The sequence below is a fragment of the Suncus etruscus genome, chromosome 16, assembly GCF_024139225.1.
Source record: "Suncus etruscus isolate mSunEtr1 chromosome 16, mSunEtr1.pri.cur, whole genome shotgun sequence".
NCBI classification, from domain to species: Eukaryota; Metazoa; Chordata; class Mammalia; order Eulipotyphla; family Soricidae; genus Suncus; species Suncus etruscus.
The window spans coordinates 16,449,249-16,476,260 of NC_064863.1; the positions used below are offsets into that span (position 1 = coordinate 16,449,249).

The following is a 27,012-nucleotide window of genomic DNA, read 5'->3' on the forward strand; positions in this document are numbered from 1 at the left end:
ATGCCTAAACTTACTGCTCTACACAGCCAAGACAAACCTACCACTCTGGAGAGTAATATATACATCCGTGTGTATATATGTATATATACATGTATATGTGTATATATACATGTATATGTATATACATGTATATGTGTATATACATATATAGTACACAGTACAAATAAAGAACATAAGACTGCTTATACAATCTTAGTTGGTAAGTCATTTTACCACCTCAGTAGGCTTGGATTTTAGCCCATGTCCTAACCCTTCCTATGCCACTTGTCACCAAATTTCCTCAAACACCATTAACTCAGAATCCAAGCGGACGTCAGGAAAAGGAGAAAAATCTGCTTTGGATTGAAAGTAAAGAAAAAGCTAAAGTACCAAAAAACATTGTGCTCTCCATATTTATTAAATAATAATTGTGACTCTACATAGCAAGAAAATTATTTAGGCAAACTATAATTGATGTCATGCAAGATGACACTTGATAACTTAGGGTTTTTTTTTCTTCCCAGGCTTTTATTGGCTTTGTTTTCGTGGGACTTAAAGCCCATTACTAATTTAGTTAAAAACTCTAACTTTTGGCCACAAACTTTAGTGATTTCCTTAGCAATTGGTTTTTGGAATAACCTGTGATGCATAGTTGACTGTATTAGAGGTATATATTTTTGGGAGCTAAATAACAGTATATAAATGTTACTTGTTAAGTCTGGGATAAAAGCTAGTCAAATCTCAAATGTGTTATGTGAATGATAAAACCCTCCTCAGAAACAATAAACTAGGCCTTCTGTGTAGCCCATAGCATTAGAGACACTATATTTTAGAGTTGTGGATATGGGAATTGTTGACTCTCCAGAGTGGTAGGTTTGTCTTGGCTGTGTAGATGCAGTAAGTTTAAGCATATAGAATTTATATTTTGCTCAGGGAAAGTGTCCTGGCAATTCTTTTTGTTCTTTTCAAAACAAATGAGAAAATTCCTGGACACTCCTTGCTTACTTTTTGGCAGCTCTCGATGAATTCATCTATGGTAACAACTCCATCTTTGTTTTTGTCCATTTTCTGTTCAGAAAAGAAAAATTAAAAATAATTTTAGACTTAATGGAGACATGTTGACACCAAATAAACCAAAGCTCAAAGAAAGACCCCATTATTCATTTTAGAACAGGTATTTCATAGCAGTGAGAATCAGATGACAGACTTTCAAGTTTCTTTTGAAATGCCTTTTTCAGAAGAACAGTATGTATCTCAATCACTGTCCTCAGAAAGAAAACTTACTATGAGGCAGTTTATTCAAATTACAGTCAGATCGTTTTATCATCTGTAAAATGGCCTAGTGAGGATCTGTTTACCTCATCAGATAGTTGTGAGAGTTGAATGAAAAAATAAAGGATGTGAGACAAATGAAAAAAGTGCTTATAGTCATTTGTCACCGGGAAAAATGTAAAGCACAACCATAAGATTTCACCTCACACTTGTGAGGATGACTCAAATATAAATTTCTGGAAACAGTCAGTTTGGAGTAATTGTAGTGAGAAAGGAATCTTTATCCACGTATCCAATAGTGGTTAAGGTTGTCTATTCAACCTCTATGGAAACAAACATGGTAACCTATCCAAAAAATAAGATTAGAACTCCCATATGACCTAATAATACCACTTCTAGGACATATGCACACCTATGTTCATACCACATGTAGTGTATTAGCCAAGATATGGAAACAACCCAAATTCCCAGCCATGGAATGAACGGATCAAGAAGTTTAGAGATGCCTAATGCAATAAAAACTGTGTATCTCAAAGAATAGCATCATGCAACTAGCAACATAGATGCATGGATGCTGAGTGAAATCCCTCAGAAGGCAAGGGATAGATACAGAACAATCTCATGTGAAATTTAAAGACACACAGAAGACCAGAGGCAACATAATTCCAGCACTGATGCTGATGCACACAATTAATTGGGGTGATGGATTTAAAAGGGAGGGATGCAGAGTCTTTGCGGGAGGAATGTGGGTACATTGGTTATGATTGTGCTGTTGGAATTATGTGTATGAGAAAACATTATTAACAGTATTGTAAATTACAGAATCTCAATACATTTTTTAAAAATAGCTCCCAATGCATGTAAAATATAGCAGTTTCTTGTTGTTCCAGTAGAAATATGGTCAGTGTTTCTTAAGTGTAGTTAATAAGCCCTATGGTAAATTCAAAACTGAAATTACTAGTTGGGTGGTGAATATTTTGTCTTTTAGTAATAAGTTTGGGGAGGGGCACACTCTCTGGTCTTACTCCTGACTCTCTGCTTGAGGATCACTGCTGCCAGTGATTGGGGAAATATACAGTGATACAGATCAAATCAGATTCGGCTTATATAAGAAAAACACTTTTATACTCTCACTTTTTTGGTGGGAGCATTAGGGTAACACATTAGGTAGTGCTCAGAGCCCACTATTAACTCTGTGCTCAGGGATACTCCTGTTGGTGTTTGGATGTCCATATGTCCATATGGTACTGAAGACTGAACCCAATTTAGCTGCATTTCAAGGAACATTACTTGCCAGGGCCAAAGCTATAGCATAGTGGGTAGGGCATTTTTGTCAACACAATTTCAATCTCTAGCATGCTATATAGTCCCCTGAGCCTTCCAGGAGTGATATCTGAGCACAGAGCCTGGAGTAATCCCAGAGAGTCCCCAGGTGTGCCTCACCCTCCAAAAAGGAAGGTTCCCTGCCCATTGCACTATCACTCTTTATCCTGTTTTCCCTGTCACCTTTTATTTGTATACCTACCTGGAAGAATGTTTCCACGTGCTGTCTAGGAGCATCTTCCTTGAGGACAGGATATGTGCATTTACCCATCATGTCATATATTGCTTTCATTATATCAAGCATTTCCTGAAAAGCAGAAGACACATGAGGCAGCAAAACTGTACCTAGTAGCCAGACTGCAAAGTTGACAGATTATTTCCACTGGACTGCAAAATCTTGACTTGTCTGAGAATCTTAATTCATTGACTTTAGTTGTGTCAGAGGGAAGAAAATGAACAGCTTTATGCTCAAAAATCAAAACAAGAATCTAAGAACTTAGATCATGGTTTCAAGAAGAAGTAGCAACTAGAGCAATGGTGCAGTGGGTAGGGCGTTTGCCTTTCACACAGCTGTTCTGGGTTCGATCCTCAGTATCCCATCTGAGCGCTGCCAGAAGTAGCTCCTGGAATAACCCCTGAAGCACTGTCAGATGTGGCCCGAAAATCGAACAAAAATATATTCAATCAAGATCAAGCAAAATTCCACATACCTAACATTTCAGGAAAGGAATATATTGGGGTGTGGGGGATGGTGCTCCCTGTCATTACTCAGGGATATGGGGTCCAGTGCAGGCAATGCTTGTTCAGCTAGTCCTCTGGTTCATTGTTGGGACCTTACAATGTGTTGTGCTGGTCTGACTCTGCTCTGCATGGGGTCTATTTGGTGTTTGGGTATCTCCATGGATATTCATGGTGTTGGGAAAGCATCTTGAGATTTTTATGATTTTTTTTTTTTTTTGGTTTTTGGGCCACACCCAGCATTGCTCAGGGGTTACTCCTGGCTGTCTGCTCAGAAATAGCTCCTGGCAGGCACGGGGGACCATATGGGACACCGGGATTCGAACCAACCACCTTTGGTCCTGGATCGGCTGCTTGCAAGGCAAACGCTGCTGTGCTATCTCTCTGGGCCCGATTTTTATGATTTTTAACAAAAATATTTTTTCACTCTTCACATTTCATCTTAGCAAATCTAAGGCATTTAGACATTTTATATGTCATTTGTTTTCCTCAAATAAAATTTCTGGATTAATAGACAAATTGTTTTATTAATAATATTATTAATTATATTAATATTAAGATGTTTTTTGTAGATATTCATTGTGGATGATAAAGTAGTTCATAACATAAGTCATTGCTGAAACCTTACTGTAAGATTTTTATTTTTGTGTATAGAAAAAGTATCAACTTTATTTTTGTTTGTTTGTTTGTTTGTTTGTTTGTTTGTTTTTAGGCCAACCCAGGAGTGTTAGGCTTACTCCTAACTCTGCATTCTGGGATTGTTCCTGGTAGGATCTGGGGACCATATAGAATGCTGGGAATAAAATTTGTGTTAGCTGCATGCATTGCAATTGCCTTTCTTGTTGGCTCCAACATTTTTTAGCTTGGTAAAAAAGACAATTTTATGTCATTGGCCCAGTGTGCTTTGATTTTGGGAAGGCTTAATATTTAACTCCATGGAAAGCAAGTGAGGCAATAAGAAACACACATTTTTTAACATTAAAATACACCCTCCTTTCCCCCCAGGATCCTAGTAATATAGTCCATCAACTCTGTCCTAAATTTATTAACTTATTCTGTGAATGGGGAACTTTATTTTCTGATAAGCCAATTTGGATAATTTAGCATTATTCTTGAACTATACAGTACATACATACATATTGTCTGTGGGCAGCAGACAAGAAGCTTATTTGTCCCATTATGCATCAGAAACAGATCACATGATTTCACAGGACTATTGTGCCCTACCTCTGACTTATCCTATCCCTTCTTAACTTACTACTTCTTTGTTTTGAATTGATTTATTAGGACCATAGGGATAGCTCAACAGGGTGAATGTGCATATACAGGTCCCTCTAGCACCTAGCTCAGTCCCTAACACCTCATGACCCCACCCAGAATGACCAACTATATCCTTGACATTCCCCAGCAAATCTCTGAGTAACATTAGAGGGTCCCCAAAGACAATCACTTAATTAGACAATGCAATTTAAGCATCTTAATTTAGCCCATAACCTCATTCTAAGATACCCTGTCTTGAAGTGAAGCCCTAGCACATAATTCTCTATACAGTGTTACATAATATACATGATTGTGAAATTGGGTTTCTTTTTACATAGGGGAAAACTAATGTTAAGCTAAGACAGTTTGGTACATTTTCTTCTCATCTATTGTACCTGCTATCTTTATTCCAATTATGGTATTTACGAAAATGTTACAAGAATGCAGTATTCATGTTATATTTTTACTTTAGGGATTAACCATAAATTCTATCCATGCCAATTTTTATATAAAAATACTTATCCACTACTGTACTATATATTATCTTTTCTGAACAAAAATATTTTCAAGTTAGTAATGACTATTATTTAACAGCATGAAGTTACAAAATAAAAATTATCCAAAGCATAGTTGTATTATTGATTTCTTACTTCTTTAGTGATGTAACCATCTTTGTTTATGTCATATAAATTAAATGCCCAGTTGAGTTTTTCTTGTACTGTTCCCCGAAGCAAAATGGAAAGACCCTTGATGAAATCCTAAAAGAAAAAATTTGTTAATAGCATTTCTAAAAGGGTAAAACACAAATCGATAAAATTCTCAAATGATATAATTAAAGTTTAATAATATATTCTGGACTTTGAATCATTTACTTAATAGATGTTCTGTATATTCATATTTCCTGTTTAAACTGATAAGAGCACTTAAGTATGAATATTGTCATCTTCCAGCTGAAAATAGTTATTCAAATTAGTTGTGAAACTAGAAATTGCTGTCACAAGGCACATTCCAATAGTAAGGCATGTATGCGTAAGTATAGAGTTTTGTAAGTAGTTTAATATTGCAAGTGTTTGCACAGTTCTCTCACTAAAAAAGAATAAATGTTTTGTATATATCTTAACACACAAGTACACATACAGAACAATGCATTCCATGAAACCACCTGCTAATGAAATGTGGCTGGCTATATGGCTCAGTCACAATGTGTTTGCCTTAGGTGATGCTTTGGGTTTCCAGGCAAAACAAAGGTAAGAAAGGTTGAAGGCCCTTAAGATAGGAACCAACTATGCTCTCTTCTTTAAAATACAAATATAAATGTAATGTGGGAAATGAATAAGGGCCTGGAGATGGAATCCAACATGGTGGAAAGGATAAGTAAATGGAGGTTTGGTGAAAGAGTCAGACATCCTCATAGGTGAGAAAGTCAGAAGATGGTGAACCTCCCTTAACATCTTTTTCATGACATCTGATAGAAAAAAGTATAATATATAAAATATATTTTATAATAAAATAAAAGGTAAGGGCATTCTTTAAAGTTGAGTATCTCAAACTTACAAAGAATAGACTACCATTACCTGTAATTCACCACCACCATCTGGACTGACTGAATACAGAAACTAACTTTCTAGAAGCACAATCCTATTGTTTATTTTCATTGAATAGAGGTTCCCAACTAGTTCTCAGAAAATTCTGATCCTAACATCCTGAGAGAAATATGTGTTTGGGAGTGCCATATTTTCAGGTTGCTGGCACTCAAATTATCCTATTATAATCGCACCAAACATTGTTTCTCAGGTAAAAGACTTGTGAGCATCTGGATGTGGGTTTGGTAACTGTGGGGGAACATTTCCAAAGTTAGGGCCTGCAAAAGTAATGTTTACTTGAGACCATTTACATAGACAGCTAGACTGAAGGCCTATCTGTTGGTATTTTTATGGGAAAATATCGAGATCTCATGTCATGGCTACCTGAGACAGACCTCCTTTGTAAGTTCCAAGTGTCAAATCTGGAATTTTTGTCTTTCCCTTTGGCCTCCTTTGCCCTCTGAATGGGAGGCCAATTCTAGATTACACCAAGAATGCTGCCACAGTCATCAATCAGAACCTGTGAGAGAATGTTGCTTCTGTGGCCTGAAGTCTAAATAGTAAGAGGGATGGATATTGAATTTTGGTTTCTGCTATGCTATATAATTAAGGCAAAAGAAGAAAGAAGACTTTAAAAGTTGAAAGAATACACCTATTAGCATTTCTAAGTGGATGTTAGTTATCTACCACATCTCTTCTTAATGTCTTTGTGAAGCTATCTCTACCGGAATATTAGTACTCTTTTCCTGTCTGGACTCCAACCCCCCATATGACAGCTACACCCAACAATGTTTGGAAACCATGTGGCTCTAGGGATTGATATAGGTCAACTGTATTGAATTACATATACCTTAACCCCTGTACTCTCTGTTGGCCCATAAATACCCTTCCACTTCCTGGTTGACTTCCCCTGAATGGCATAAACTTCAACCATGGTTGAACAATACTTTAAAGGAATTGAAGCATATAATTTCAGGGACTGCCTAAATTTTGCATTATATTTAGAACCAGTATCTGAATAGCCAAGTTCCCCAAACAAAAAGGAATGTGGTTCCCAAGATTTCTACCCAAATTTGATCACTTAGAAGACTCATTAGTCTTCTCCTGATGGAAAACAGTACTACTAATATAAGACAGTTTTAAAAGGACAGTCCAATCACAGACACAAAGTCAATGTAAAAGTTCTTTAATTTTTCTCTCACTGTAGACCATTAATAATGATATTTGTTTTGTTATACTTTAAATGTCATACCCAGTGGTGATGGGGTCTCTTTCTGGCTGTGTGCTCAGGGATTTCTACCAACAGTGCTCAGAGATCCTAGCAACACAGTATCAAGACTTGACCTTGCATGTGCTTTTCAAGTTGATCTATCTCACTAGCACCTATAATTTATGAAATAAATTATATGATTATTCAACACTGATGTGTAAATATAATGCTTGACTTATTAAAATGTAGAGGTAATTAAAATTTTTAGTTACATAGTTCTATTATATGTGTACTGAACACTTCCATTCTGTTTCATTTATGTCTACCTGATCATATAACAATTGCTTGTTAGCAGCATATACCTGCTGTCTTATAACAGATAAATGATATATGCATATATTCACATATAGAAATATTCTATTATTTATGTATAATTTGCTTGAAAGCATAATTCTTCCATATTACTGGAAATTCATTGTGATATCTCTTCAAAACTAGTTATTAGCTGAAAACCTATTAAATCACTAATTTATTTTTATCTGGTGAAGGTAGTAATTTCATAGGTTTAATTGGTTTAATCCAATCATACTATTTTGGTGGAGTTTAAACATTCTGTATTGAAAACCTCAAAGGAATTACATTTTAAATGGAATCCTAGTCAGCACACATGTACGCCCGAAGCAAATTTTTCTCTCCATTAATTTTCTTTAATTTTTAAAGTATATTTTGATCATTAATCTCTTGAGTAAAATTTTTTCCTCCTGCTAGTCACTGCATTCTAAAGCTGAATAAAGGACCACTTTATCCTAAGGATATATTGACCATTATTTTTGCCTTTTGCAGGATGTATACATTAGTTTAAATTTTTTCTTTATTGTAAATAGTTTTATGATAACTATTTTCTCCATTTATCATTTTGAAATTTCTTTAGGAAGAGGCATATTTCTTGGTTAAAGGCTCTAGATAACCTACATTCTATATTGACGATGACCCCAGGTTACATATATATGTATGAGGCCTGTGATAGGAAATTTCCAACCATTATTTCTTGTTAACCACATATAGCCAGGGGAGCAAATAGTGGTTTTATATTATAGACAGGTTTAGGGAGTATATATCTGAACCAAGGTAGGTAGTCAGTGAGCATTAAAGCTGTAACTGAGAGTTTTATTGAAATTAAAGTGAAGGTCTGTGGTTTTACAGAGAACTATGATTTTATTTTTAACATAACTTTTTGGGGTTGGCCATATCTGGTGGTACTCAGGGGTTACTCTTAGCTCTGTGCTCAGAAACTACTCCTGGTGGTGCTTTGGGGTGATTATATGTTATGCCGGAGATCTAAGGCTTTACCTTCCTTCTGGATTATCATTCTGGCCCTGAATATGATATTTTTCTATTATTCTATAACAGTATAATTGTGAGCCTGTATGAAAAAGACTTGGGGATTGCAATTCAATTGTTTACCAATATTTTTTAGAAATTTAAAGGTATAGGAAAACTTAATTCTGCATGTACGTTTTATAAAATAGTTTCAGTTCAAAACATAGAAACAACCCAAATATTCAAGTATGGATGAACGGATTAAGACATTGTGGTAAATATATATAATGGAATACTGTGCATTATTGAATTAAATAATTAACGATGGTGCTGGATGGCGGTGGATGGCGATGGATTTCTCTCTGCCATCCCAGGCCACGTGGCTCCGCAACCCCATCCAGCCGGCGGGTCCCAGGCCCAGGTGATCGGCGTAATCAAGACTCACTCACAGGCAGGCATCAGGCAGCATCAGCTTTATTCATCCCTATTCACCACATGTGTGGTTTCTATCATAACCTTTCAAGCACTCAGCCATTCTCGGCTACCCTGCATCTTAATTTCTTTCAGCCATCTTCCCTTTGGCCTCCATCCTGGTCCAAGACCAAAAGAGGCAGAGACCCAAAAGCCAGAGCGCTCAGCAGGGCCGAGAGAGCCCCCTAATCCCCTGGCTCCAGGGTTTATCTACCTATTCCAAGACCCCTCCCAGGAATGGGCAGGGTCTAGCAGGTAAGGTCACACCTAATATTCAGTTCCCAAGACCCCTCCCAGAAATGGGTGGGTCTCAGGTATCTACACCTAAATCCAGGGTCTCAGATAGGTACACCTACAGTGCATCTCTAAGAAAGAATAAAATCATGCCATGTGCAGCAACATGGATAGAACTAGAGGATCTCACTCTGAATGAAATCAGTCAGAAGGAAAGAGACAGACACAGAATGATCTCTTATATGTGATACTTAAATATACTCACTGAGGTATATGGCTCAAAGGCAACATAATGGGAAACCTGATACAACAAAATTAGAGTCATGTTGAAAGGGAGACTCATTATGGTTCTGGGGAGGGGGAAGTTGGGTTTATTGGTGTTGTGTATGGTGTTAGAATTATGTGCATTGAATGCTATCAATAATAGTACTGGAGCAGTGGCGTGAGCTGTAAGACATCTGCCTTGTGCATGCCAGCCTAGTATGGACCACAATTCGATCCATAGCGTCTTATATGGTCCCCCAAGCCAGGAGTGATTCTGAGCAATTAGACAGAAGTAACCCCTGAGCATCACTAGGTGTGGCCCAAAAACCAAAAAAAAAAAAAATGGTATTGTAAATAACAAAATATCAACCAGTAAATATTTTTTATGGCCTTATCTTCTAAGAAGGAAAAATGAGTCATTATATGAGTCCATGTGAAACTATGAAATATAGGAATGTAAGAATAGGCAAAGAATCCAAAAAGTTTCAGAAGAAACATTTAGAAAGACAGAAAGAGTGTCTGATATGGATATGATATTAACTAAATGCACTAACATTACTCAAGCATTTTTTTTTTTTTTTGGTTTTTGGGCCACACCCGGTAACGCTCAGGGGTTACTCCTGGCTATGCGCTCAGAAGTCGCTCCTGGCTTGGGGGACCATATGGGACACCGGGGGATCGAACCGCGGTCCGTCCAAGGCTAGTGCAGGCAAGGCAGGCACCTTACCTCTTGCGCCACCGCCCGGCCCCAAGCATTTTTTATATACCAGACAACTTTGTGCTTTTTAGGTTTTTCATGTAATCTTTTAGCTCACTTTTGTTTATTTCCACTTTACAATGGGGCTATGTTAATCGAGGACTTTGCTCCAGATCCAAAACAAAGCATTATCCTGGGGATAGGGGAATGGGTGTACCTCACTAATAGGCATGAACTCTTTCAGACAGAAAAATTCCTGAAGACTCTTGGAGGCTGGGAGGTTTAAAGGAAAGAAAGAGAGATAGATGGCCCTGAGGAATATTTTCTTGCATAACTGCATATTATTTTTTCAACTATCAGTGAATGGGAATTTCCATTATGCTTGTGTCTCAGCTATTTTAAATAATGTGTCATTATGCATTTGGGTGGATATAAATTTAAATTTTAGTGTTTATCAGATAGATACACAGAGTGGAATTCTCTGCATCTTTTCAAAGAAACCTTTTTTTTTTTGGTCAATATAAATTGTGGGTGATTGATGTCACAGGGCATAGATTGCCAGGGAAGCTTTTATTTCCCCCCCCCAAAATGATTCTACTGACTACATTTGCATCAAAAGTACATCACCAGTATTCGTCTTCACCAAACCCTCTCCAGTCTTTGATAGTGCTGCTTATGATGTAAATGGGCCTTTTATTTTTATTTGAAATTTACCTTCTCACTTCAAGTTTATGTTTTATCATCTGAAAAAAATCACTTATTATAAAAATAATAAGGATATGGTCATTTTGCTGCCAAAGCTCATTGAATACCTCAAACCAGATATAAACAGGTATAAAGTTTTTTTTAATATCAATTGCTCAAGCTATCAGTCTAGGACTCTCTGTCTTGTATAAATCAGTTGATAATTACAGTTATACTAATTTTTGCACATCCTAGTAGCTTAGCATGCCGGTTTATTGCACACACATTGACTCCCTGGGTGAGTAGAAAGCTCTATTTTATGAAGTCCTTAAGACATGCTTCTGAAATGCCTTCCACTGAGTTCCTCTGCTAAGTGAAATAGGTCAGTTCAGTCTCCACTTGTGTGAAAAAGTATAGAAAGAATGTGTGTTCTTTAGCCCATTTCTCTAGTCTGGTCTGACCCCAAACTACTTAACTACTGGAGAAGCTGGGTTTGAGTCTTGTAAAAACAAGGGTGAATGTGGGCACTGGTAGTTGCCATAGAATAACTAGACTGTCTTGTGGACATGAACATGACACATTGGATGTGTGTGCACTCAACATCAGGAAGATGTGAAATCACATACTATTGCCTGAGACTTTTTTTTTTGTCTAGTGTTTTTTTTTTTTATTGTGACTGAAGTTCATTTACATAGAATTATTTACGATACATAGTGACAATGAATGAAGGGCATTCCCACCACCAATGTTATCCTCCCTCCACTCATTCCCAGCATGTGTCCCACATCTCACTCCTTTATCCCCCAGAATCCTACTGCAAATGGTCGCTGCCTTACAGCTTGTTATAGGTTGGGTATCTATTCTGTTTGGTTTTCCACTCTGGTCTTTTTTTTATTTACACTACACGTTCATATGACTGGTCCTGGTATCATTTTTTCCCCCTCAATTTATGAGGCTGAATGATTCAAATTATGCTATTCTGTTGGAGGTTAAAAGGTTAAGGAAAAGAGGAGAAAGAATTTGGAATCAACTACTAACAAAAAAAATCACCTAATAATATCCACAAAAGTGGAAAAGAAAGAAAAAAGTGGAAGAAAAAGAAGAAGGAAGATAATATCAAAAAACAAACAAAAAAATAAAACAACACCAGAAAAAGTGCTGAAGTGGCAGGGTTTGTGTTACCCAACCTTTTTGTTTGTTTGTTTTGTATAGGCACAGCAAGTATTGGGGAAGGAAGGAAATTCCCGTGGCCTAAGAGATTCAGGCTTTCTCTACTCTTGAAGCATATTGTCATGGGAACAACCACTGGCTCCATACCTTCTCATTGCCATATCCCAGGGTTGTTTGTGTGTGTGTGTGTGTGTGTGTGTGTGTGTGTGTGTGTGTGTGTGTGTGTGTGTGGTGTCAGGAACCTTTCTTCTCTGTTGTGGATGAGAAAATAAGGCCACTATAGCAAGCAATCTTGGTATTTGCTTAGGTCCTAGGACAGGGCCTAGGATAGTCTTTAAGGTTCTAGAGGTACTGTTCCACCATTGTTGGTGTGTTCAGTTTTCTGTATCATGTGCTCCATGTTTTTGCTCGTTCCCTAAGCTGAAGTCTAGGAAATTATGGTTCCAATGGTTCTGCTCAGTCTCTGTTGTCAGAATTGGGCCTCTGTACTAAGAAGTCTTGACTTTTGTAAAAGACCTGGGCTATAGCCTAGGGTAGAGTTTTCCTTAATGGTCTCAAGGTACGTTCTGTTCAGTCACAGTTGTCAAAGTCAGGTTTCCGTAGTTAGTGCTCTTATTTTCCATAGTTCAAAGGACGATACTTCTTCTAATTTCCACTTAGTGTTAGGTATGTGATAGGACCTCCTGGTCTTAGGTCAAGTTGTCATTTCCTCGCTGTCCTTGTTGTCATAACTGGCACAAGTATATCTCCCAGCGCAGCTTAGTTCCTGGTATTGTTGCATGGGCTTGTTTCAGTTCTACGTCTGGGATCTGGGATTTGAGAATGAACTAACACTGTCCAATCTCGTGGAGAGTGAGTTGTATCCACATGACATACGTCCAGGATGGAAGGCACCCTTGTATAAAAAGTGTGAGTTCTTATCCTAGAAGATAAGATCTTGTGTCTGAGTCCATGATTTCCCCTTATTTACTGTGCCTATACAAAACTGTGTGGAGTCCTTTTGTATTGCTGGTGCTATTCCAGGTAAGGATGACAGACCTCACGTACAATATCTGTGATGTGGTCTGAGCTTTTATCCCAGGTAAGACGTTTTCTTGGTTTTTGACCAAGCAGCACCAAAATTGGTGAGGGTAGAGTTAATATGTATATATAAAAAATAGATTATAAAGATAAAATTGAGATATATAAAAAAAAAGGAAATTGAGACAAAAAAAGGAGAAAAGGTATTTGAAAGAAGAAAGTGATTGGGGTGGCTATCTGTATGTTTAGGAATACATATCTTAAGATACATTTTTAAAAAGGTATTAAGTTAACGTAGGCAATATATTGCCTGAGACTTTGCATGAGAAAAACTCAGCTGCCTTTGAGATTTCACTGGACAGATAAGAGATCCCCGGCACCACACAGGTAGGCAAGAACAAGTACTGAAATACTGTTTATCCCTACAGTATGAGTCTTCATTCCCTGACTTTCCAGCAGAGTGGCATTGAAGGGTGTTTAAAGTCTCTGTGTTTTACTTCTGCATTGGCACAATAGGAGATGAAAATAGTTGCCCTTTGAGATTTGATCAGTTAGGATATATTGTTCTATCACAGCAATACTTGACTTGCAACATTTGTTATTTTCCCTTAAGTGATGATGTGTATAGTTATTTTTAGAGTTCACACATTTTTTCAATATTTAATATAAGAACTACTTTTCCTAAATTCTTAAAGGTAAAACGATCATAGCATTATAAACATTGTGAAAAATCTGTTAGATCAGTGGTTCTCAAAGCTATTGACCTATTGCTTTCTTTCCAAACAAACAAAATAAATTACTCAGCAACCTCCCATCCCAGTCCCATTTTATCTTTTCTTTTTTAAGCAAGCAAATAGAAAATACTTGCAGTTCTGCCTTAGGTTACATCCTTCCCATTATCCCAGGCCCTTGGCCCCAGGTGGGGGTATTACCCACTTTGGGAAGCCCTGACTCTACATATTCAGTGGTAGATGATTATTTAATAAAATGACTGAAGCCATTAATCTGCTTCATGAAAAAAAAATCTCTCATGTACTAACTGCTTTGGTTATGTCTAACAACTGAGCATGAATTTGACAGCAGGCACAGATCTTTATGTCACTTCATTTCACTTCATTCACTCCAAGAAGCAGCTTCACTTAGCTATTTACACATAGGGATAAGGACAAAAGGGGAATGGGTAGAGATTAGGCAGATCTCAGGAAGGCAGTTTGATAACCTGGGTGACCTATGTCTTGCTGAATACTCAAGCAATGCCAGAAGACAATCATTTCAGCATTTTTCCCCATTTTAATAATCACAAATTCACCTTTGTTTGAAAACAAACAAACAAACAAACATATAAAAGCTGAAGGGATTTAGATTTTCTCAAGAAACTTTATTTAGGACAATCCACTCATGATCTAGAAGTTTCTCTGCTTTCCGTTTCCTTAAATAATTCAGCCATTTGCTCTCCAGTCCCTTGCTGTCAATGTGGACTGCTTGAGGACAGGATTGAGTGCCTGCATTCATCCTAGCAATAGTAGCCCTGAGTTTGAGCACAGAGTTTAAACACACTACTCAAGTAATAATGGTCACTTCAAGATCAAATGGGAAGTCACCTTACCTCTCTTGGGTTTAAGCAAATATAATAGAAAGCTTCATTTGTTATTGAATTGGTATATTCTTTGCTGTTTATCCTAGGATATTACTAGGACTCAAAATATATTCAAAGATTAAGTAGTTTGATTTTCTAACCCCTTTCTAAGTCTAGAAATGTAGAAAAAAAAATCAATCCTTAAAAAATGCTCAGCTTTAAAGTTGATGTTGATTTATCATTTATTAATTTAGATATCAGTCTGCCTTTAGAAGTATTTTACTAACATGCTTAGTGGATGTGTATATAGACATTAAAGTAGTAATTTCCAAAATTATACTCAACATTCATCACAATTAATAGAATTTCACATAAATATTGCTTGAGCAGTGTTACATTACTGGATCATTAACCCCACACTAAATTTGCATATACAATTGAATACATTATGCAATTAATTCATGGTGTGCTTCTGGATATTAAAATCATTTCGGGGCCGGGCGGTGGTGCTGGAGGTAAGGTGCCTGCCTTGCCTGCGCTAACCTAGGACGGACCGCGGTTCGATCCCCCGGCGTCCCATATGGTCCCCCAAGAAGCCAGGAGCAACTTCTGAGCGCATAGCCAGGAGTAACCCCTGAGCCTCACAGGGTGTGGCCCAAAAACAAAACAAAACAAAAAAAAATCATTTCAGAAATAAAATTAGTAACAGTTTCTGTTGACTCATGAAGTAGCCACGTAAAGGTATAGCAGGTGACTTTGACTTTTACATTGTAAGGAATTGAGGGCTCCTGACTTAACTCCATCTTTGTTTTTGTCCTCGCCTGTCAGAGAAAAGGGGATCCACTCCATTTTTTTTAAGGGGCAGGTTGTAAAGTGAACAGAAGTAAAAGCCTAACAAAGACCCTTCCCCCAACATCCTGTTTCCCTAACTTCTTCTTTGGTATGCAAAACCGCACCTGGATTATAGGGCTTCCCCCTTACCTTTGTGGGTGGTGTTCTGGATAATAAAGAAAATGTACTGGTTTTGGAGGAGTGGGAGACACATGGAAAAAAGGCAGAGAGAGAGGAGCAGAAAGCTTAGCAGAGAAAGCACATGTGAGGAAAAGCATATGGCAGAGAGGGCCAAGGAATAAAAGCAAACTGACTTGAATGAAACTTTAACTGACTGGTTGGAATTATTTCTCTACCATTACCTTGCACCCTCAGACCTGCTGGCTGGCTGAAGGGGCTAGAGGCACTGTGCCAGGGGAGGACTCACCCAACATGTGGATTTCCATATAATTTTAGATTTAATCAACAGCAGGAGTCTCCCATTGTTAAATACTGCTCCTGGAATCACTACCCCCCACAATGATTATTGTTCCCCATAACAGCAAATCTGCTATTCTCTATGACCATAAGCCAGCTTAACCATTAACTGTCTTGTTTTGCTTCAATCACTCATTTTACTCATCACAGCTCCTGCAGCCCCTTACCCATTGCATTCATTGTCTGACTAGGATGTGAGTTTTGCCTTTATAAACTCATCCGTGACTGTATTCACAGCTAAGATTTCTTTGGATTGTGAATCCTCTCATGGTCACTGGTTTGTGTAATAAAGATCCTCAATTCAGCTTTTTTGAGTGGTGTTCATCTGTATGTCTGAAACTTGCTTCCAGCAGTAGCTGAACTAAGATTTTGATGGAATTCATCTTGGTAAATTATAGCAAACAGAAACCAGGTATGATCATTAGGCTAATTTTTAGAGAGCAACAAGAAGGAACTTATTTCAAGGAGATAGCAAGTATGAGGCTGTGATGTGTGCCTTTCTCACTGCTATATTCATATTAGGAATAATCCATATGCCCCTGTCTTGCCCTGGAGAGCTTTTCTCCCCATGTCTTCTCAGTTGTTGTTGCCTTTGATTCTTCTGAGTGATGTTTCTTGGTGGGGTTGGATGTGATAGCAGACCAAAGTTTTAGGACCAGCATCCCTGAGATCATGGCATTATCTCCATGAGTCATATATGATGATATCTCTAATGTCCCCTTTGTTGGCTCATTCTGTCCCAGTCAAGACACTGCATAAAGAGAGGCAGGCATGTAGAAATGAACTTCCCACTCCTAAACATGTTTTTGTTGAAATAGTTGGGACCTGAGTTCTGAATAAGGAGGGATGCCATTTTGTAAAGGCCATATGATGTAAGCCACATACTAGATCTCCACAAGCCTATTTCCATTACCACGCCCCAAGCTACCTGGCCATACCAGGTAGCCTATTGGGGAGGTACACAAGGAAGCAGTAGAAAGATACCCTTAGGAACAGCCAATCATTTTAAAGATCGTCAAAATGCTAGAACCTCCGATATCCCTTTCATATATCGTCCTCTTCATGACTTGGGTAGGGTTCATCTCCTTCTGGAGATGGTCCTGCCAGGTCAACGTGGGGTCTGTTTGCATATGGATTAAACTATTCAACGTTACTCCAATTGTGTGCTTTTGTCCTTTGACTCTGGACTCTTAACAAAATATGGAATATTTTCCTCTCACTTCATTTCATTAAATTTGTCTCTCCCTTCTCATTCCTGTGTTTTCACTGCAACAAACTTTTATTGTCAATGGAATTATTTAGAGAGTCAGATGGTAGTTGTCAGACCTTAGAATAAGGGATCAAATGGAAAGTTACTAATTAACCAACATAAACTTTCAGTCAAAATGAAAAAGTTCTATATCTGTTTTGTACAATGTTGCATCAATATTCAACAATAATCCACCATTGCACCTAAAACTTGTGATGGAAGTTAACATATCAATAATTCATTTGACAATAATAAAAAATTTAAAATCACTACAATGAAAAATTAAAATCTCTAAATCAAAATTTTTCTACTAAAAAGAATAAATTATTTTCAGTGGGTCTAATATCAAGCAATGTTTCAAAGACATCTAGAACTTACCTCAAAACTCACAGCGCCATTGTGGTCTGTATCAAATGCATTGAACAGAAAATGTGCGTACGTTGTAGAGTCTGAAACGTTGGAAAGGAAATATCATTAAGTTAGTTTTTCCATATCTTTTGCCTAAGCCTCTTTTATTTGGGAAAGTTTACTGTGCTTCTTTTAATGTGTGCTCCCTCTACAGGTGCACACCATCTCTCAATAGCTGCTTTTACATGTGAGATTTATAGAACTGAGCTACCAACACAAAGACCATGAATGACAGACATTCTCTGGCATTTCTGAATTGAAACGCTCTTGACCTCTGGGGTGATGTTACCGAAATGTTATTGCCCTGAAGAATGGTACCAAAGGTGAGTGTGAAGATTGAGTAAGATGACTGTGAGAATTGCTTTATGATTTATTGACAGAAATTCTTGAAGTAGAATAATAAAACTATTAACTATTAACTATAGGAAGAAGAATTGCTACTAGTAGTATAGTTATGGTGAGTCAGTTCATTAATATTAACAACTCAGATGAGAATATGAGAACTCAGAGAGATGAAGAAACTTGCCCAAAGTCACATAGGCAATCAAAAGTGGAAGGACATAAATTAATTATTTTTGAAAAATAAGGCAGAACGAAAGAAGTAATGCTGAGTGATAAAGTAGGGATGACAGTGATTAGATAAGGATCTTTGGCTAAGTTAGGAGGGAATTGTGTGGTCCGAACTGTTGGGCGCCATTGGTACCAATATAGAGCAAGGCTATTGTATACCATTCTGGATAATATTAAATAATTCAGGAATAGTCTGCTCTCCAGTGCCTTCTTTTGTAACTTATTGGCAGCTCTTAAACCCTATATTGCTTAGTTTTCTTCCTGCAGAATTTTCTCTTGTATTTTTCCTTTCCTCTCTCTTTTGCCTCACCTTTGTTCCCCAATCCCTGAGCTTCCTGCCTTTTCATATTAAAATGACATACTTTTTCTTATTGTTTCATTTTCCTAATGCACTGTTTTCCTTTTTTTAAGTGCACTTCTGTACTTGACCCTTGATCAAATTTACTTGATTATTTTAAATGTTTCATCTCAGGGGTTTTAGCCTTTTATCTTAACCTTTTTTATATTAAAAAAAGTAACCTTTGCGCTCATTGGTTCTAGCCTTTTATCTTCTGTGTAAAATCTTATCTATGTCTATTTTATAAGTTTTAACCTTTATTCTTATTGGGATTTGAGGAAACTTCTGTTCGTCTAACATAAGTCACTTTTTAAAGACTGTCAAGGAACTAAAGGTAGCAAGAGTGGAATATCGACCTCCCCAAATGAGGGAGGTCAGAGGTCATGTAAACTCCCACATTCTAAGTACTGATGATCTACTTTGTTGTCAAAAATTCTTCATCCCATTGGTCAATGCTACTAAAACCACAAGTTACATATTCAGTTTCTACAAAGAATGGTGAGATTTCCTTTTACCTCTTGCCTTTTTTATAATATCAGGATGCAATTGTAAACAACCATATAATTTTAATACTTTTTTGTGCGTTTGTTTTTGGGTGCCCACGCAGTGATGCTCAGGGATTACTCCTAGCTTTGCACTCAGGCAATAATCCTGGCAATATTCAGGGGAATATGCAGCCACATGCAAGGTAGCTTGCCTGTGACACTATAGATCTGGCCTCAGTACATGACTTATTGACACTGTTCTCCATGAACTAAATTGTAAATAATATATAAAATAGTTATGTGAAGAGTATATGTCCACAAAGAATGATGAGCAGCAGAGAAACATCTTTTAAACTCACATTAGGTTTTTTTGGGGGTCATACCCAGTTGTGTTCAGGGCTATTCTTTGCTCTAGCTCAGAAATTGTGCACCTGGCAGGCTCGGGGGACCATCTGGGATGCCAGAATTCAAATCACTGTCCTTCTGCATGCAAGGCAAGTGCCTTACCTCCATGCTATCTCTCCAGCCCCGCCATGCTATCTCTCTGGTCCCTTGCATTATTGTTTTAAATGTAGTGTGGGTATAGAGTTATTAAGACTCAGCAGCCTATTTTAATCTACAAAGTTGTTTTGCTTGTCATCTGCACTTTTACCCAGATTTTTTGAATCATTTAATGTTCTTTGGAGATAAGGGTTGACAGGTGGTATGTTAAATGCATTTTGATTAGAGAACAAAACAGATTTTGCTTATTTTATAATGAGCTTCATTAAGCAGGTCTCTTGTTACCCTATTTATATAGTCTTTGTAAATTCGTCCACCTTAGCAAGCAGCACTCACTATGAATAAGATCCCACATGAGCAATGCTGGCAATTTCTTAAAATTAAACATAAAACAAGATTATCTAGGCACATAATAATGGTTATACTACTCAAAAGGGGTTTCTCATGCTTTGTATTAGAACATAAAGGACATAGAATCTTAAGATTTGTGTTTATATGGTGGTAATACATTATTTTTTTTTCCTGAAAGCCAAGTCAGTTTTCTAGTCTAAACAGACCATGTTGAGAGCCATCATTATTGCTAGATTGGAATCAGACCATTCAAATTGAAATTGCAGCCCTTCCAAATATTGAATCTATGTTGTAGGGCAAATTGTTTAACCTCTCTGTAATCAGTTTCTTATAATCATAGTATGTTTCCTTGAATCATCATGAGAAGATTAAGAGAGTCAATGTTTATAACAGCTCTACACTTACATTAAGCATTCAATAAATATTAACCATTTTTCTTTCACAGATAAGTTACTCATACCAATAACATTAAAGAAATATGATCTTTTTATAAAAAACACATGAATACAACTTTATAGAGTTTTTTTGTTTTATTTATTTATTTATTTATTTTTACAGTCACATCCAGAAATGCTCCAGTGTTCTGTACCCAGAAATTACTTCTGGCTGTGACTAGATATCATATTGGATGCTGGAGAGCAAACTTGAGTCAACTGCCTGTAATGAAAACTCCCTACCTGCTGAAACTCTAGTCGAAGCTTCTGTTTTTAATGATATCTATTATGTATGTCTCTGTTATGTAACTAAGTAACTGGATTATGATTAATATGACTTCATCCTTAATGAAGACTAGTAAATTTATATCAAGAAATGCACACTGAGACTTCTGAGGGAGTCTAGGTTTCTTCTGGAAGGTATTTGGAAATAGAAAACTTTTGTAAAGAAACAGAGACATGTTGGGCCAGCTTTAATTAGGTGAAACTAAAGAGTTAAGACCTGGGCACAAAGGTAGATACTATGAGGAAAGGGAAAATCATCTATGGAAATTTCAAGATTACCTTTTTATTTTTACTGTCTTATTTTTAGATGCTATTTGCTGGTAAAGAACTATTTGCTAAAATAATAAGAAATATTAATAACTATTGATTACTAACTATTATTTACTATTTGCAATTGATAGTAAATAAATAATTTGCTAAATTGATAACCAGTTATCTGGATTTTAGATTTTAGTGCATTTTACCACTCAAAAGCTTTAATAATAATCTTTCTTTTCTCATGCTACCTGTCTGTACTCTTGTTTGGTTCATATCAAATATAATTACTAAGTTAAAAATATTAGATTGCCTCTGTTTCAGATTAATTTGCTTGTGGATTTGAAAATTACATGTAGAAAATTTACAGTTGGGGATATGATTTATGGGTTCTTGGGATATTAGATATTCATCTATTTGTCTATACTCATTAAAGTATAAAAAGATGCAAGTACTTTTGGAGACTTTGCCAAGGTCTTCTAGCTAGTGATAGAAAAGGGATGAAATTAAGGCATTCCTATAACAACTTTAGAAATAACAAATGTTAGATTGGAAAGAAAGCTAAGGAACCTTTGTTCTACATTTTAGAGATAATTTATTAGTAATATTGTTCTTCATTTTTTAGTGGAAAAATCAGAGGAGAAATAAACTTTTAGAATGACATAACTGGTTGATTGCAGTTTATCTACGAGTTATCCACAGGACCCTTGAATTACTCCAGTAACCTCAGCTCAATTATTTGCAAATCCTAATGATACTAAGTCTTCCTCTCATTAAAAAAGTTATCAAACCATACATTTCAAAGTATCAAAATTTATACTTTTGATTTACATGCTCCAAATGAAGCAACACTCCGGTTGACTTATTTCTTCCTATCACAAACCTCTATTTCCATCTACATTCCAAAAGAAAGCATGGAATTATCTTAGTGTATTTGGCTATATAATGGTACTACACTAGTGGGTGGCATATTTTTTTTTCTTTTTCTTTTTTTTTTTTTTTTAGAGGATGCTGAGGGGCTTAAAGGAGGAAGAAGAAGTGGGGGAGGAGGAAGGAGGAGGAGAAGGGAGAAGAAAAAGGGAAAACAAGGGAGAAGAAGAGGAGGAGAATAGGAAGAAGAAGAGGAGGAGGAGGAAGGAGGAGAAGGGAGAATAAGAAAGCAGAAGAAGAGGAAGAGGAGGAGAAGGGAGAAGAAAAAGGGAAAAGAAGGGAGAAGAAGAGGAGGAGAAGAGGAAGAAGAAGAGGAAGAGGAGGAGGAGGAGAAGAAGGAGGAGAGAAGAAGGAGAATAAGAAAGCAGAAGAGGAAGAGGAGGAGAAGGGAGAAGAGGAGGAGAAGGAAAGAGGAGGAGGAAGGAGGAGCAGAAGAGAGGAAGAGAGGAAGAGAAGGGAAGAGAGAAGAGAGGGGAGAAGGGAGAAGAAAAGGAAAAGAAGGGAGAAGAAGAGGAGGAGAAGGGAGAAGAAGAAGAGGAAGAGGAGGAGGAAGAAGGAGGAGAAGAAAGGAGAATAAGAAAGCAGAAGAGGAAGAGGAGGAGAAGGGAGAAGAGGAGGAGAAGGAAAGAGGAGGAGGAAGGAGCAGAGAAGAGGAAGAGAGGAGGAAGGAGAAGAAGGGAGAATAAGAAAGCAGAAGAAGAGGAAGAGGAGGAGAAGGGAGAAGAAAAAGGGAAAAGAGGGAGAAGAAGAGGAGGAGAAGAGAAAGAAGAAGAGGAAGAGGAGGAGGAAGGAGGAGGAGAAGAAGGGAGAATAAGAAAGCAGAAGAGGAAGAGGAGGAGAAGGGAGAAGAGGAGGAGAAGGAAAGAGGAGGAAGGAGAGGAGAGCAGAGAGAGAAGGAGGAGGAAGGAGAAGAAGGGAGAATAAGAAAGCAGAAGAAGAGGAAGAGGAGAAGGAAAGAGGAGGAGGAAGGAGGAGCATAAGAAGAGGAAGAGAGGAGGAGGAAGGAGGAGGAGAAGAAGGGAGAATAAGAAAGCTTCAGAAGAATAAGGAGGAGAAGGAAAGGGGAGGAGGAAGGAGGAGCAGAAGAGAAGAGAGGAAGAGAGGAAGGAAGGAGAAGAAGAGAATAAGAAAGCAGAAGAAGAGGAAGAGGAGAAGGAAAGAGGAGGAGGAAGGAGGAGCAGAAGAAGAGGAAGAGAGGAGGAGGAGGAGGAGGGAAGAAGGGAGAATAAGAAAGCTTCAGAAGAATAAGGAGGAGAAGGAAAGGGGAGGAGGAAGGAGGAGCAGAAGAAGACGAAGAGAGGAGGAGGAGAAAGGAGGAGGAGGAAAGAGGAGGAGAAGGGAGAAGAGGAAGAGGAGGAGGAAAGAGGAGGGAGGAGAAGAGGAGGAAGGAGAAGAGGAGAGGAGGAGGAGAAGAGGAGAAGAGGAGGAGGAAGGAGCCGCAGAAGAGGACAAAAGAAGAGGAGAGAGGAGGAGGAGGAGGAGGAGGCGGGGTGGCATATTTTTTATGCATTAATAGTAACTTACCTGTAAATCACTTGAATATTCTTATACTATTGCCCAAGAACAAATAGAATATTCAATGAGTAGAAATTTTTCTTTTATTTTTAAAAATGCCTGTCATAATGTCCATGGACTTAGCACCTCCAATGCTTAAATTCCATGGCTACTCAATCGAAGTTTGTTGATTTAGATTCTTCTGCCTAGAGTTTATTCACTTAATACTTTAATTGCCTTGTATTAGATGTTTAGTATAATCAAAGCAACTGAAAATTTCCTTTAGTGTAAGCAAGTAGACCAGGAATTTGCAATTTTCATGAGCTTTAAAAATAATCAGTTTGCTTAGAGCTTCCACACTTAAGCTCTCACTGCATATAGAATTAAAAAAAAAAACATTGCTGTAAATATACAGATAATGGCATCAACACACTATTTTTTGGCTTTGCTAGGCACATAAACAAAAAGCTGTTCAATTTATTTGTGCTGACATCTGGAACACTAAACAATTTGTGCTGGTAAACCATCTTGCTAAACAGTAGAGAAAACAAAATGCGTTTGACACACTGCAAACTGCATTAGGTTCTGTACAGAAGACAATGTATTTTCCTAGAGGAAATGGTGAGATGTTAGGATTTATGGCCCAATCATTTTTTATACTACAAGAAACCTGTTGCTTACAGACCATAAACCTTAAAAAAAGTTCTCAGTTAAAGTGGAGTGCCAAAACATGAATTTACCTGCTATAGAAGATTTTTTTTTCTTGAGCTATTTCCCTTCTCTAGCAGTACTGAAAGATACAATTTGTGTGTACAATATTAATTTCTAAAATTGCAAGTCATCATTCTTTGAAATATTTCATTTTCTTCAGTAATGTCTGGTACTTTTAGATTTATGCAGTCAATTAACATGAATAATCCAAGAATTTTTAAGATAATAAAAGGGATTTTCTCACAAATCCCTTTGGATTTTTTAGCAGGAATCCTTTGAACAGGATTGTACTTAAGGAAATGTTCTTCCATACCAAATGTTATTTTTCAAATAAAATTTCATAGTAAAGGTATGTTCAACTTGTAGCATATAACATCTTTCATTTTAGATGGTTCAAGAATAAGTTAAAGACACCCGTTTGTGCCAAGGGGACAGATATTAACATGATACATTGTCAGGCATTTAGAAATTTAATACACATGACTTTTATTTTTAAAACTCAGTCTTAAGATGATTTAATAATATGTAAGTCAAACAAATGATATTGTATGTTATTTATTTATATAGACAATGGTCTCATTGCAATGCTGGCATAAAGTACTCTTTTTGATTGTGTGTGGACAGTTATTAAAGTTATTAAAGGGGTCAGTGGGTACATAATAATGCATGATACATATAATTGTATGTAATAATGGGTCACCCTGGGGCATCTCAGTATTTAATTTTAAATTTTTTTTTGGTTTTTCGGGCCACACCCATTGATGCTTAGAGGTTACTCTGGCTAAGCACTCAGAAATTGCCCCTGGCTTGGGGGGACCATATGGGATGCCGGGGGATCAAACTGCTGTCCTTTCTTGGCTAGCGGTTGCAAGGCAGACACCTTACTCTAACGCCACCTCTCCAGCTCCTATTTTAATTCTTTTAAAAGACCATCTTAAATCAAAAGTTCTGAACTTTTGAGAAGCCAGATATAAAATAATTTTTAACCCACTGAAAATTTCAAAAGCCAATGCATTGAACATCTAAAAATAAATAATTATTATTTTTGGTATGAAATACCTAATATTTAAATGTTGGATACTTTCAAAATATCCTTTACAGTGATCACACCATTGTAAAGCTAAGGTGACCATATAAAATAACACCATTCATTTATGCACGTGCTCTTCCATTTGTGTTATATGGACAAAGTTTTATTTGTCACTCACTGTTTAGGGACCTGTATTTAAAACTAAACAAACCAGACAAAAACCTTTGCTTCCTTGGAGATGATATTTTGGTGGGAAAGTAAATAATAAATTACGATAAACATAGGTAAGCTCTCTGTTGCTAGGTACTCCTGATTGCTAAGAGAAACTTAAGGCATGACAAGGGCATGGGTAATATTTAAGGGGTTCTAGTTTAAGAAGTTATTGAGGACAAGCTTCTCTGAAAAGGTGAACTGAAAAAAAGGCCAAAGGGATATGAAAGTAAAATGTATGCTTAGGGGAATTTCAGATGGAGAAAACAGCAATTCAAAGTCCCAGAAGCCCAACATGACTGACAGATATATCAAAAGCAAAACTTGGTGGGGTTGGAACATCATGAATCTAGGCGGAAAGTGGGACAGGATAAAGGAGAGTAGTGACCACAGTTCGTGCAAGAGTGTTGGTATTGCGGTGGAATGTTCTGAACAGAGCAGTGCATGATATGGCTAATGGCCATATCATTCTAAGGGAATCCCTCTGGCTCATGGAGAATAAACCATGGTGGGAAGTCAGAACCAAAAAGACAATTATTTTTATTGTTTTAGCATGAGGTTGTGTATTTCTTTTTGCATCTTTCTTTTGAGTGCACATATTTTTAATTGCTTTGTTTCTTTATATTATTATAACAATACCAGGCATGCAGGTTGTGTGACAAGGTTGAACTAGTTCCCTGTAGAATGACTGATGGGGAAACTCTTAACTGTGGAGGCAAATACAGTTCCTTGCTCATCTCTGTCATATGTTATGAATGTAATGCACCATTACTTCCTCCTTGTTCTCCTTTTAACTTAAGCAATACTTAATGTATTATACAATTGTCAAGTATTCTTAGATATTGAGCTGAAATAAGGACTGCTTTTAGTACCCTATCCTACTCTCACTGCAAAATCTCTTGCTTTTAGGGACTGCAGCCAGCAGGGTGTTTGCCTTACAGACACCTGACTTGGGTTTGATCCCTGGCAACCCCTATGCCTCCTTTATCACTTGCAGGACTCATTACTGACTGCCTAGCTAGAAGTGATCCTGAGCATTGCCTGAGGGTTTGACTCTAAGACAAAATAACAGCAGCAATAACAAACCACACTCACTTCCCCACAACAAGTATCTTGCTTTGTGTATTCATCCTTAAAAAATAAAATGTAGCTACACATTGCTAGGGGATTCTTAGAACAAAGTATGTTTGCCTAGGGGCCATTACTAGCTCTGTGCTCAGGAATGACCCCTGGTAGTAATGGGTTGAGGGCATGTAGTAGTGGGATTGCCTGCCTATAAGGCAAGCAATTCAGTTCCTGTTCTAGCTCTCTTACCTCCTAAACTGTCCATATTTATTTGAGTAGTTAGAAATGCAAAAGAGGAATATTTACTAGAAAGGAGCTTCAGCAGAAGATAGGCTAAATGAGCTTACACTATGATGGAAACCAGTGCTAACTCTTCACAAACTTTCCTCTTCATTTGATTTTTTATTTTTGTGTTTGTTTATTTGTTTTGGGACCACACTTGGTAGTGGTCACAGCTTACTCTTGAGTCTGTACTCAGAGATCACTCCCAGTATGTCTTAAAAGGAGCATATGAAGTGCTAGGAACTGAACCCAAGTTGGCCACATACAAAAACATTCTCTACCCTCTGTCCTGTCTCTCCTGCTTGT

At 37.3% G+C, this 27,012-nt stretch overlaps 2 protein-coding genes across 8 annotated transcripts in view; one reads left to right on the forward strand and one right to left on the reverse strand.

Annotated features, from left to right (window-relative positions):
- Positions 1-27,012, forward strand: part of PACRGL (parkin coregulated like) — a 491,459-nt gene that overhangs the window by 19,129 nt on the left and 445,318 nt on the right. The window lies entirely within an intron of this gene.
- KCNIP4 (potassium voltage-gated channel interacting protein 4) overlaps positions 1-27,012 on the reverse strand; it is a 1,191,871-nt gene that overhangs the window by 3,325 nt on the left and 1,161,534 nt on the right. For all 7 annotated transcript variants that reach the window (XM_049790047.1, XM_049790048.1, XM_049790052.1 and 4 more), the window contains 4 exons: positions 17,737-17,807; positions 5,223-5,330; positions 2,777-2,881; positions 985-1,047 (listed from right to left, as the gene is read on the reverse strand). In XM_049790047.1, coding sequence (XP_049646004.1) covers positions 985-1,047; positions 2,777-2,881; positions 5,223-5,330; positions 17,737-17,807 — 347 coding nt within the window. The remainder of the gene's footprint in view (positions 1-984; positions 1,048-2,776; positions 2,882-5,222; positions 5,331-17,736; positions 17,808-27,012) is intronic.